Below are 13,388 nucleotides of genomic sequence, written 5' to 3'. Positions count from 1 at the left end.
CAAGGGCAGAGTTGGGTAGTTGAGACAAAGACCTCACTCCTTATACAGCCTAAAATATTTACTGACTGGCCCTTTAGAGAACACGCTTACTAACCTCTGTTCTAGTTCACCACTCATCCTTCCAGTACACAGAGTACACAGCCCATAGTGATGTCTAATCAATATTTACCAAATGAATAACTGAAATAACACTCAATTTGGCTTGGAAATTCAAGCACACAGTTTTTGAATGTAAACATGAAGCATGATAAAAGTAATGATATCTCATGCACATATTTATTCAACAAATCTTCATTGAGCACACACTGGGGGTTCCCAGTCTACTTTGGGAGGCAGATACCTATAAAAAGTAAGTGCATGAAAGTGTAAAAAGTAAGTGTATAAAAAGAAATTACCTTGGGTAATGGAGTTTATCCATTTATATCAAAGAAAATAGTGGCAGGGCAGAAGGAATTTGCAACTGTAAGCATTGTTCAGTTGCCTTTGGATCTTTGAATATTGCTCCTTCTGGGATAAAAAGAGAATTAACATTTATTGAGAATATTCTTAACCTCATGCAACATGTTTCACAATGTTATTTAAGTTAATCTTCACTAACATTCGTTGAGGCTATGACCTCTCTAGAATCGGATAGATGGGGATACTGAGGCTCAGAGCAATGACGTGCCTTCTTTAAAGTCACATGACCAGTGGGTGTTGAAGACTGGATGTTAGCCTAGATCTACTTTGAATACATTTTGAGCTTTTTACTCTAACCTAGCGGCCACTAATGCAAAGATTTCCCAAGAAGGTTTGATGACCGTGTTCTCTCTGTGCAGGAAGATACATTATATAATGACTGGCGATCCTTGTAACACCTTTAAAATACTTAAAAATGTTCATGATGTGAATTTTAAATGAGTTATCTTTGGCCTCGAATATCGAGGTGCATTAGCAATTTTTCAGAAGAGCAGTGACTTAGAAACACAGGGAGCAACCACTCATTTCCTCTGCACCTCATTGTCTCCCAAGATTCACATCTGCAATTGGTTATTTGGGTCATGTTTTCGGTGGTAGCTGTTCTGTGCATGTAGGCAATTTCCATGTCTATAATTATCCAAGGATGCTCAATACTGCACATGAACCAGCCTCCCTATTCCCACCCACTTTGATCCCTGTTCTTAGACTTACCAGACAAATTATGAAAGCACATTCAAAGCTTTTTATTCAATGGGCCTCTTATCCTCATTTTCTAATTTCGTGATTGTTTCTCTTCACCTTTAAGGAAATTTGTCTCCTTGGACACATAAGTGAGGCCTCATAGTGTCACCGAAACTCTTAGCTGCTTGCATATTTTGCAAATCTTTTTTTCTCAGACTCTGTAGCTTTAGACACCTTTTTTGTTTACCATTTGCTTTCTGAAATATTCTCTTACCTGAGCATCCTTGGCACTAACCTCTTCATGTTTCAGGTAAAATCATACCTGGTATCTTCACCAGTCTTTGGTCCCTGTCCAGGTGCCAGGGGCTGCCGAAGTTTCGGTTATTTGACTTTGACCTTTCTCTGTATCCATTCACCTCTAGGGTTTTCACCTGTGTCATGACTGAATTGAGCTGGTGCTTCAGATTCTCTGCCTCTAGGCTGCTCTTTCTCCCCAATTCTAATTTAGTATTTATGATACCATCTGCTGTGCATTTTCACCCGTTTTCTTTTTCTTTCTCTAATCATTCATTCATTCAAGACATACTTTTGAGCTCATATTTATTGACATACTTAAAAAAATGGAAAAGCTGACTTCACCCCTGATTCTGTGAGATCTAGAAGAGAGCTGAGTTTTTGCTCTCTTAGCCCTTCAGCATATCCTTGTTTGAATTTCAACCTCTCCTTGCTTTCTTTCTTTCTGTGGTTTCCAGTATCTTCCCCTCTGGAACACTTCACCTCCCACGGATATCCACATACCCACCGATTCCTAGAGGTGCTTTGTTAATCACCTAGTTTTCCATTCCCTCCATCACCCCTATCCTTAACTCTCTTACCCTCCATATTTTAAAAACTACATCAGATTTTAAGTTTCCTCTGCTCCTCGTCCCTGCACTCTCTCTTGCCTGGACCATCTTGTTCATCCTACTTTATTAACTCCCTGATAGCTTGAGGCTATTTACTTGCTCCTCTGTTCAGAAGCCTTCCATACTTTCTCACTGGCTACAGGGTGAAGGTGACATTTGAGAGTTTGAGAGCTTCTGTGATCCGATCTGTCCTCAGTGTGTAAAAGCAGCAGCAGCAACAAGAACAATGGAAACTATTGTTCATCGAGCCGCTTCCTGTGTGTGAGGCACTAGGTTATGCCTCTTAAACATCCATTATTTCATTTAATCCTCACAGATAACATAAAAGTTAGGTACTATTAATATTCCAGGCTAAAAGATAAATACGCTGAGCTTCACAGATCTTAAGTGGCTTTTCCAATGTCGTTAAGCTCATATGTAGTGGAGCATGAAGTTCTACTTACCCTAGGACTTTCCAAAACCAAAAGTCAGGACCTCATGTCTATAGAATAATGCCCTGAATTATTAAATATGTTTCTTCCTGTGTTTTGTGTTGACATGATTTCATGTCAACTGAATAGTAAGCTCCCTCATGGCAGAAAAAAAGTCTTCCATGATTTTTTTGTCTCCTTTCTACATATCACTGTCAGCTGAAGCCTCAGTGCCTGAGCCCTCCTGACCTTTATGAGCTGTGTGACTGTTTACCTTCACTTTTATCCCTGGGGAAAGAGACTTATCATTCCCTTCCCACGGGGAGCTGTGAAGTCAAGTGTCATCATGGATGAGCTCATGTTTTGTATGCTGTGAAGTGCTGCTCTGGCTGGTCCCTCTTTCCTGGAAAGAACATAAACTGGGATTGGAAGACCTGGGCTCCAGTATTGGCTCCCCTAGAAACTAGACATAGACCATCTGCAAAACCCATCTCTTGTGAATTTAGAAGATTAAACCCTCTGATATTCATCATCTTTGCTACCTCTAATATTATATTCGATTTTTGACCATCAGTGAAAGTTTTCTGACATATTTGTTCTGCAAATTTTAGGAAAAAATAGCTTAGACTTTTAAGAGCAGGAAACCACCCAATTAGGAAGCTCAGCATGCTACTTGAATTAACATAACTCATTTTTGTTCTTTTTCATTTTGAAGTGAATATAGTGGAGTAAAAAGAGAAAGGACTTTGGAGTTCAACAGACACATTAAAACCAAAGCCCCAATATTACCAACACTGTGGGTATCCTGGGCAAGTTATTTTTACCTAACTGTACCTTAGTATAGGCCATTCTTCCCCCCATCTCCTACCTAACCTTGCCATAAATACACCCCAATAATATTCTGTAAATTCTTTTGTCTTTTGTTAGAAAAAGTTTACCTTCTTAGTGGGTAGATAAAATCTTTAAGGTATGTTGTTATGCACAGCCTGGAGTCACTAAGGTATGGGAAGAAAGCCCTACAAATGAATAGGCAAGCTTGATTCACATATTGCACCCTGAAATTCAGAACCAAGCCAACTGAGAACCCCTAAAACTAAATATGATAAATGAATGAATTAAAATACAGTTAGCATTATTCTATAAATAAGGAGAAAACTGATTTTTAGGGCTACAAATGATCTTTGATGACACATTTAGATAAACTTGAAACTATTTAAACTTGGAGCTATTTAATATTTCATATGCAAAAATCTGGCAAAGGTTTGATACATTTGTGACTTTCTGAGTAGTTCGGGAGTAAGGCAAACTCACTTCCCAAATGCAGTTTCATAAATATTCAGATGGTGGGTGATTGTAGTAAATATGAATAAATATGCAACATGTTATTATACTTCTCAATCAGATATGCTAAACAGCTCTTTCATTCATTGTACTGAATAAAGAATTCCAATGTGGCAAAATGATTTCTATAAAAAATTCATGCACAAAGTTTGAAAAGTAAATTTGATTAAAAAGAAAACCTAGCTCAAGCGATTCATTGAAAAAGTTGCTTTAAATATAGCATGGAGAAAGTATTCAAATATTAAGCCACTCTGAATGTCTAGGTCTAATTGCCTCATTTGCATTCTGCTTAGGTATTCAATCGATCGTCATACTGACCTCGACAGGTTTTTCACTATTAATCCAGAGGATGGTTTTATTAAAACTACGAAACCTCTGGATAGAGAGGAAACTGCCTGGCTCAACATCTCTGTCTTTGCGGCAGAAATCCGTAAGTATTCTCCTAAGGGTTTTGATTCTGCTTTACAAAATATTATTTCTTCAGACTCTATATTCTGGAAAATGAAATAGCTGAGATGGACTAAATTTTTTTAGTCTTGAACATATTTTTGAGTCTTTAAATTTTATTTTTGGTTATTTGTCTATGGAGACAGATAGGCAAATAGAGATGTTTTTATTTTCCCTGGGTATAGAACTGAGTATAGACTTGGTAAGACAGCTGATAGCCCTGGGCAATTTGAAACTAGTAATCATCACTGAAGGGTTTCCCACTCTTTCCTGTCACTGGTCTGTATTAAATCCAATGAAGAGGAGTCATTAGAGCCAAGATTTGTGGGTTCTTGTTTACCTATAGACCAGCGGTTTTCAAACTTGACCATACATCAAGTTGATCATGCATCCAGCCCTGCCTGCATCGCATGGACGGCTTGTTTTAACAAATTTCTGGAGCCCACCCCCAGAACCTCTGATACAGTAGATCTGGGGTGGGGGCCCAAGAACTTATATTTCCAACAAGTTTCTAGATGGTTTTGATGCTGCTCTGGGGGCTTTCCCTTGAAGAACCACTTTGATAGATTACTCTCCAGGGATCGGGCTGCATTATAAACCTTTCAAATTAAAGCTCAGCATCAGAGTCAGCAGAAGTGGAAAAGTGGTTTCGTGCTTACTGGTCTTAATATTGACATTTATTCCACGACATCCAACTCCCACTGGAATGCGCACACTTTTCAGCTCTTAGATGGCTGTTATGCGAACACCTTTCCCTCCACTGCCCAAACAGGTGGCTGGAGCTTAATATTCTTTCCCAAGGGTAAACTTGGACCATTGTGCATTTCTTCCTGGCTTTTCTTTACTGTCTGCATTCTCTCTTTCTAGACAACCGGCATCAGGAAGCCAAAGTCCCAGTGGCCATTAGGGTTCTTGATGTCAACGATAACGCTCCCAAGTTTGCCGCCCCTTATGAAGGCTTCATCTGTGAGAGTGATCAGACCAAGCCACTTTCCAACCAGGTATAATGCAGCTTTCCCCTTTCCTGGCTGGGAGCAATGCATTTGGAACTAGAGTTTTGTTTTTGAAAGCATCACCTGGACTTACCTCCCACTGCCCAGAAAGGTTTCAGAGCCCTAGTTTTGCTCTGAAGCTATGTTCTCTAATTAAAACCAGGCTTTTTAGCCAGCTAGGAATTTTTGAATAAACGATGTGCCAATGTCAGCATGATTTATTTATGGGCCACCTTTCTCTTTCAGCCAATTGTTACAATTAGTGCAGATGACAAGGATGACACAGCCAATGGACCAAGATTTATCTTCAGCCTACCCCCTGAAATCATTCACAATCCAAATTTCACAGTCAGAGACAACAGAGGTTCGTACTAAGGTTCCTACGCATTCAGAGAAATAGAAACGGAAAACAAATGGCGTTTATATTGCGCAACACAAGAATTTTCACTAATCTGAATGATGCCTTCCTGTTGAAGAACAAACAGGAAATAATAATGCCACCTTTATTTTGAAACATGGGCTCATTTGATGCGTGTGAATAAGTGAGTCTAATTTTATTTTACTTTTTTTTTTTATTGGCTTTGATATTCATGAAGCAGTGGGAAAACCAAGTGGGGAAGCTTACAGGGTCAATATGCAAACAACTCCATTTATCTTTTTTTTTTTTAAGAGGTTGATAAACCCTTGGGGAGAAGCATGGCTTTATGAATATTGATATCAAGTAAAGCATTAAAAGAGATTAGTTCAATGTTGAGAGACAGTTTATTCTTTCATCTGGACTTCCCTTCCAAACACAGTTTTAATGCAATTTCGCTGGGGCACCGAGCTTGATACCTAAAGGTGGTTGCAGATTTGTTGCCTGAGGGGCATGAAACAAAGCCCTGTTTGTCCATTGCAAAAATGGCAACATTTAATATGATTTCTGCTTCTCCCTTCCTCAGCCAAGGAGATTCTAGACTTAAAGATTGTTAGATGTTTTTATTGCATAGGCCCAGACTGATGCAGTCCCTGGACAAAATTGGTGGCAGAGCCAGGGACAAAGAAGAAATTTTTTTTTGACTGTCAGCTACAGTATTTTGCTTTGTGTATTACTTAGTGGAAATTATCCATAAAACCTGTGACAGTGCAGGTCTGTGATTGCAGGGAGACCAATACCATCATTTAACATGGGAACAAAAGGTGGTCCTTCGGAACACGGATATTTCCATTAGCACCATACTAGGCAGATACCAAGTTATAGGTTGATTGCTTCCCCAGTGACTGAGAACACGCTTATAGGACCTTAAAACTTTCTAATTACTTTCCCCATCACTAGTTGCTATGTTCCAAGAACCACGCCGAGATCTTTCCCATACTCTGTCCTCTTAATTTTCTTTACAATGCCATAGGGAGGCATTGGTATCATCCCCATTTTACAGATGAGGAAAAATGAGGCACAGAACCATTAAGTAACTTGCCCAAAATCAATTAGCCAGACAGAAGTTAGAGCTGGGTTTTAAACACAGGTGCTCAGAGGCTAGATGCTGCAGCCTTCACTACTTACCTTCCTGTGGCACTGATTAAAGCAGAGAAGGGCTCCCCATGCTGCTTGGATTTTGAGGGAATATGATTCGACATACTTTATTATTTCTTGAACTTATCTGAGAATTTAATGATGAGCCTTATAATCAAGCACTCACCAAATGAGATGAGGATGTAAAATGCCCCAGGTGTTACAACAGAGACTTCTCTCTCCTGATCCTTTGCTTTCTACAGTGAACTTGTTTTTAAGATCTGAGGTGTGAAGGACTTTGCATGTAGAGACATATGTTTTAAAGGCACTCTACAAAGTAACCTGTGATTCACTTTATCAATGATTTCTATCATTTTAAAATAGAAATGTTGCTTAGCATTCTTTAATTTTGAATGTTAGCTAGGATTTTTTTTAACTTGTTGGCTTTAATGTACACATATAAGATCCTTAAAGAAGTAATTCTGCAAAGCGCTAAGTTAGATGGGTAGTTTTCAGTAATGTAGGAATTTCCTTTTGTAATGATAGTTTTAACCAAAACAGGGAGACTGGCAGGCAGTGAGCATTGCAAAAATGCATGCTGAGCTGAATCGAACAAGGTAGCACAAGGAGTGTTTTCATAATGCTTTCTAAGATATGTGTACATCTGTATTTGAGTTCCGGAGAATCCCTGCCTCTGCTCTTGGAATTTTCTGCATTCCCAAATTAGTTCCAATTCTATCGTGGGTTGATTGACAGCTATAGGGTTCCAGCCCAGGCTGGAACAGTTTCTAATGTCAGTTTTCTAATGAAGAAATACTTATAACGATATATTGCAACATGAATTTGGTTTTATCAGCAGTGAAGTGATACACTCGGTTGTCCAAAAATCTCTGATGGTCTCACGTGCCTCTTACATCCCAATCTCTTTTATTAGCTATTTCCTCAAATATTTGTGGTCAAACTTTTATCTGTGTGTTGATACAATCCCCAAGTTACATTTGAGGTCTGATTCCTGGCTGTATTCCCAGCAATATCCCTGTTTACCGTGGAATAAGCCACTTATCACAGGCAAACAGCTGGCTTTTCCAGGGTTTGCCCTGTGCTAACTTCACCTCCATCTCCTGCCTAGTCTTCTTTCTTCCTATATGTGCAATCATATTTAGTTGCTATTAACCTATGAAAACATTATACTAAGATGTATTTTTCTCTAGGGGGTTACTTTGTCACAGTACTTCTCAGATGCCATCTATATTTTCAGGGAGATTGTGTTACTGTGGGTCAACCAGCCCACAGCCCAATTCATCTCCCCAGCCCTCTCCTATAGGAGACTAATACCACTGTTGGGCTACCTCTTTTGCAGGGAATTGCTACTTTTTAAGAAAAATTACTTTATTAACTATGGCAAACAGTTAATGAAAACTCCCATGTTTAGAGCTATTACAGAACATTAAAGCAAATACAGTCCTATAATTATCATTTAATAGAGTTTCTTTCTACCAGCTCCTAAAAGTAATTACATATTGAAGTAATCCAAAAGGAGTAATCACATTCCACATCCTATTAATAGCCTACTGAGTTACCAAATTTCTGGGCTGAGACTGCTTTCCATAGACAACATGAGATAATGGTTTATATCATGCTGAGTAAAAGCATCAAGTTTCTTTCTCCTTGAGTGTTTACTTCCATTATGCCATGTAAATAATCAGTATTGTGTTTGCCTAAACTCTGGCATTAGCATTTCAATGTCTTTAGAAATATAAGAGGAAAAGCCATCTTAATACACAGGCAAGCTTTTTACTTCATTTTATCTTACTCCATTCTACAGCCCAAGCTTCAAAGTCGAACTTAGCAGGCAGCAGGAAAGTAGAACACTGAATGATTCTTCAACATTTAAGTCCATCTTGGGCTATAAATATCAGGAATGGTGCTGTTTGGGCAGATGAAGAGCTGGTCTGCCCAGGTTTTGAGATGCATTTCCTTTGAAAATATCAGACATGTGGCATCTCTTAAAACACAAGAAATGTGTAATGGATAAGGAAAGTGCAAAGAAAAAAAACAAGACTGAGAATAATCCCTCTTCTCTAAGTAGCTCTTAACTGATTTATAAAACCTTTTCACGCCATTGTTTCACCTAATTCTTCAAATAGCCCCATAAGGTGGGGGTGCTGTATATTTTTATTCCATTTGCAAATGAGGCCTGAATATGACCTCCCAGAAGGGTCAGTGATTTGCCCAAGGTTACAGTGTCATAAGTGAAAAATCTGAGTTTCAGTCTTTGGACGGTCTTGTCTTATCCGGTGCACATAACACCGTATAAGGTGGATGTAATACTCGTGTCTTTTTGAGTTAGTTTTTTTTAAAGCCTTTAGTTACCCTAATAAAATAATAACAACCCTCAGAAGAGGAAAGTTCTGAAATCTAAGTCATCCATTTAGAATTCCAGGGAAAGCGTGAACAGAGAAGGACAACCTACTTCAATTTCCATTTTAACCACAGCCATAATAATGGTAGTGAAATATATTTGCAAAACATTTTTATAATTTGCTTCTATTGCATAATTAATATATATTGCTCATAGGAAAATTAGAAAATACAAATGAGCAGAAATAAGATTAAAACGTAATAGAATAACTCGATCATATACTACTCAGAAATAGTCACTGCTATTTTGTATATCCTTCCAGATTTTTTCTTTGCATATATTTTTCTTTTAAAAAATGCTATTGTAAAATACATGTTCACTTTTTTCCCACTTAATAATATGTGATGCACGTTTTTCTAAATCATTACATTTACGTCAACATTTTCTAATATATATTTATTGGTTTGCTATTGATTTGTAACATCTCTTCATCTATTGTCATTAACCTTTGACCTATTTATTGCATAGGTTTTCCCAATGTTCTTTCAATTCTGATTATGCTGTGTTCTTAAGTATAGATGTCATACTTTTTGTATCAATTTTTCTCTATTTAATATTATCCTTAGCAAGGTTTTTCTTACTCACAATTGGTATCAATATTGACCTATCTTTTCTTCTTTATTATGTATCTTCTTTTCCCATTTCAACCTTTTAACCATGTAAAATAAATATACATCCCCCATTTTCAGCCATTTCCTAAGTATTATTTATGAGATAATTGGTCATTTCCAACTACTTGCAACACCATCTTTATTATCTTCTATATTATGTACGATTAGATTATTTTTTACTTTTTACTCTTCCCATTTTGTCAATTTACTCTAGTGCTGGTATCATATTTTTCTCTAATAGTTTTATACATATATATTAAAACCTGACAGATGCTTTCTCCACACTATTTTCATTTTATTACTGTTTTATAAAGCTTGCTTTCTTTATTCCTCCAGATATAATTTAGACTTATTTTTCAGGTGCCTGATAAGAACTTTTGTGAATTTTGTTGAGTTTTCCTTAAATTTATGGATTAATTTAAAAAGAGCTAAAATTTTTAAAATATTCTTCCCATACAGAAGCATGATCTGAGTTTCCACTGAACCCAGTCATAGGATGCTCCACCCCACCCCAGCCCACTCCATGCACTTTTGTGAATTTTACTTCCAGGAGCTCTACCTGGTTCTCACAGTGAAAATCAAAGGAAAACTCCCTCCTGCTATCAGCAGGAGGAGGGGAAAAGGAACCATTTTGAAATACACAACTGTTCTGTTCTTAACAAAGTCTGCCCCTCAGGAGAAACTTTTAAACAAAGCCTAATCTACTGGGGTTTTAACTGAGCCTAACTATCTTTGGAAAAGGAAATACTCAACTTCAGCCCACTCTAGCCATCCTGTCCCATAGAAGAGGGGAGAAAAAAGCTGGGAAACACTTGTGAAGTTCAGAGTCCAGAGAAACAGGCTTACTAAGAGGCTGAGACTTGGTTATAGGACCATAGAATGCTTATCCTCCCTCCACTACTTACTGCCACATTACTGAAGTCCTATTTACGGCAGGTCCATTTATGTAGTGAGATGACCTTCAAATGTTTTTATTTTGCAAGTATAATATTATCCAAGATGGGCCAACTCGCAGATCAAATGAACTCTAATACATTCAGAGTTAAGTTTGCACTGCTTAAAAAACAAAAACAAACAAACAAACAAAAAATGTTTGTATGGAAAGCAGAGTCTACCGAGTAAGGGCAGCCAGGACAGATTCACCCTGATTAGACTAATTGGCAAAAGTCTTTTTTACTTTCTATATATTTTTTTTCTAAACTAAAGACATTTCTGTCTTTTTTTATGAGCAGCAGCAAACAGAATCCAAATTTGTTTCTGATTTTTCACTTTTATAATTTAAAGGTAGCCTAACAGATTTTTGTGGGACGTATTTTTTCCCCTTAATTGCTCCAATATGGAAGATGCTCTGTTGGCAGATTCAAATGGCAGATGTCTTTTAATGCACTGCCATTTTCACTTGTGTAAATAATTATGGCTTTTTTTTTTTTTCTGCCTGAAATTCGTTGCTACAGTTTGTCACACACAGAACAGTTTATCTGGGAACTCACTCCCTCCCCAACCCAATAAAAAAAGAAATGTTTTCTTGGTGGATCAAACACATGATTCCTTCAAGGTTCTCTGTGGTCACTGACTTAACAAACTCATTTAAAGACCCTAAATGTCTATATCTCACTGAATTCCTTTGTAGTTTTCTTTGTTTTAAACTAAGAAATACTTAGTAGTATGTTCTTTTCTCTATATATACCCTACCAACTAGGAGAAAATTATTATCAAACAAAAATGGAGGGAGAGTTGATTGTAAGAAACATGATAAAATATAACAATGAAAAATCTATTAATGTCAACAAACTGCACATTTAGATAGCTCATACACGCATGCGCACAAGCATGTACTCCCACCACGTTATTTTTTTATTGTGCTTCTTACTTTGTGGATTCTTCACTATGAAAGGCATTAATTGAAAGAACATGATCACCCCCTTCCCTAGTAGTGTGTTGCTCCGTGATTCAGCTGGCAGACATCAGAGTCTTGGGTCAATCTTTTTCATTAGTATTTAAAGGCTCATCTTTTATAGAATTTACCTCATTGTAGCATTTTCTTCATTCCAAAATATTGGGAACAGAAAATATTTCTTTTTGCCTCTAGCACATTGGCTTGTTTTTGCAGGGAGTGTGTGCTCATGTGTGCCTGTGTGTGTTTCTGGAAGTGCTGGGGGAACAGAGCTGTTAAATGAGCACCTTGATTCTTTGTGGGTCTCTCCGGCACAGAATTCTTAGGTTTCTAAGAGCTGTTCTTTTATCCAGAACCTGAGTCTATTTGGCTCTAGCTATAGGCTATGATGGAATTCATCTAATTAACCAACCATGTTGGGGAAATTTGATAAAAAGAAACTAGCTTAATTGGCATGCAGTGATACCAGTGTTTCAGGGTCAGCTGTGTGCTAATGAAATACAGTGAAACCTAGAGGAGTTTGAGTTAAAATAATTGTGTACCATCTATACTTCTGAAATTATTAAAGCTTAAAACTCCACTAAGACCTTTGAGAAGCACACTATATAAATTTCACATATTGCTTATATATATACATACACACACATGCACACACATGTATATTTTCCGTTATTCTGATAGAGCTATTGCCATATTTCCAGGGAAAGTGGTGGCATAAGATCAGAGGAAAATAATCAAATAGTGATTATACTGCTAATGAGTGTATAATACCTATTTTCAAGTGTGTGTAGCTTGTTACATGGTCGGTAGATCTACTTTGTCTCTGAGGTTTGAGCTGAGATGGTAGACTAGGTAGATTTGGACAGAAGCATCTCTGTAAGTGTAAGTCTTGTCCTAGATTCCCCAAGTCTTCTAGCAGCCTCTAGAGAGGAGCCCAGACTGAAGCACCCTGTGGCCTTTCTTCGTGGGCTAGAATGTCTCTGATCAGGTCAAGCAGTGAGGACTCTTTAGCTGCAGAGGAGAGAGGGACAGAGGGAAAGGACTGACAAGGAAGAGCATCTGAAGAGCTTGGGGAAAGCTGCCAGGTGACAGAGGCCTGGCTCCTGGCATGATGGTGAGAGCAACGTGCACTGGTCCTTTGCCGTCGTGCTTCCTATTTTTAAGTTTCCAATGTGCAGGAGCTATACTCATGCATGTATTGTCCATTTTGATCTGCTTCAATTTTTTATTTTTATTTATTTTTTATTTTTTGCTAATGCAAGTTTGGTACCTAGCACAATCTATCATCAAGGGCTGTTCATCCATCACAATTTTCCTTTTTAATGTCAGTTTTATGTATCCCTCCATTGGGCTACATCATCATCCTAATCCTTATAATTTGCATCCCCAAACTGGTGCCATGGAGACCATCATTATCAGGAACCTTTATATTTTGTTAGCGTAATGACACAGCGTACAGGTAAAAACAGCATACGATTATGAGTTCAAGTTGAAGACATAAAAAAATTGAAACTTTAATTCCTTTTTCCATTAATAGAAACCCTACAATTTGTGCATGACATGTACTAGTAATCAGTGGCCTCATTTGCAAGTTTCAGCCTAAGTGGGGGAAAAAATGGAACTGGTTGTGTGTCTGTGGCCAGGGATGAGAACATTGATGTCAAGATGAAAAACGGAGGTGCTTGGAAAAAAAAATTTTTTTTTTATGATGGGAAATATGTTGCCCAGGACTGA

The 13,388-nt window shown here is 37.8% G+C and overlaps 1 protein-coding gene across 2 annotated transcripts in view; it reads left to right on the top strand.

Moving 5' to 3' along the window:
* CDH11 (cadherin 11) overlaps window positions 1-13,388 on the top strand; it is a 135,936-nt gene that overhangs the window by 111,844 nt on the left and 10,704 nt on the right. For both annotated transcript variants that reach the window (XM_069497879.1, XM_069497878.1), the window contains 3 exons: window positions 4,090-4,226; window positions 5,111-5,244; window positions 5,482-5,599. In XM_069497879.1, coding sequence (XP_069353980.1) covers window positions 4,090-4,226; window positions 5,111-5,244; window positions 5,482-5,599 — 389 coding nt within the window. The remainder of the gene's footprint in view (window positions 1-4,089; window positions 4,227-5,110; window positions 5,245-5,481; window positions 5,600-13,388) is intronic.

Source organism: Eulemur rufifrons, chromosome 23 (genome assembly GCF_041146395.1).
Source record: "Eulemur rufifrons isolate Redbay chromosome 23, OSU_ERuf_1, whole genome shotgun sequence".
Lineage (NCBI taxonomy): Eukaryota > Metazoa > Chordata > Mammalia > Primates > Lemuridae > Eulemur > Eulemur rufifrons.
This window is presented reverse-complemented; position numbering and strand designations above follow the sequence as displayed.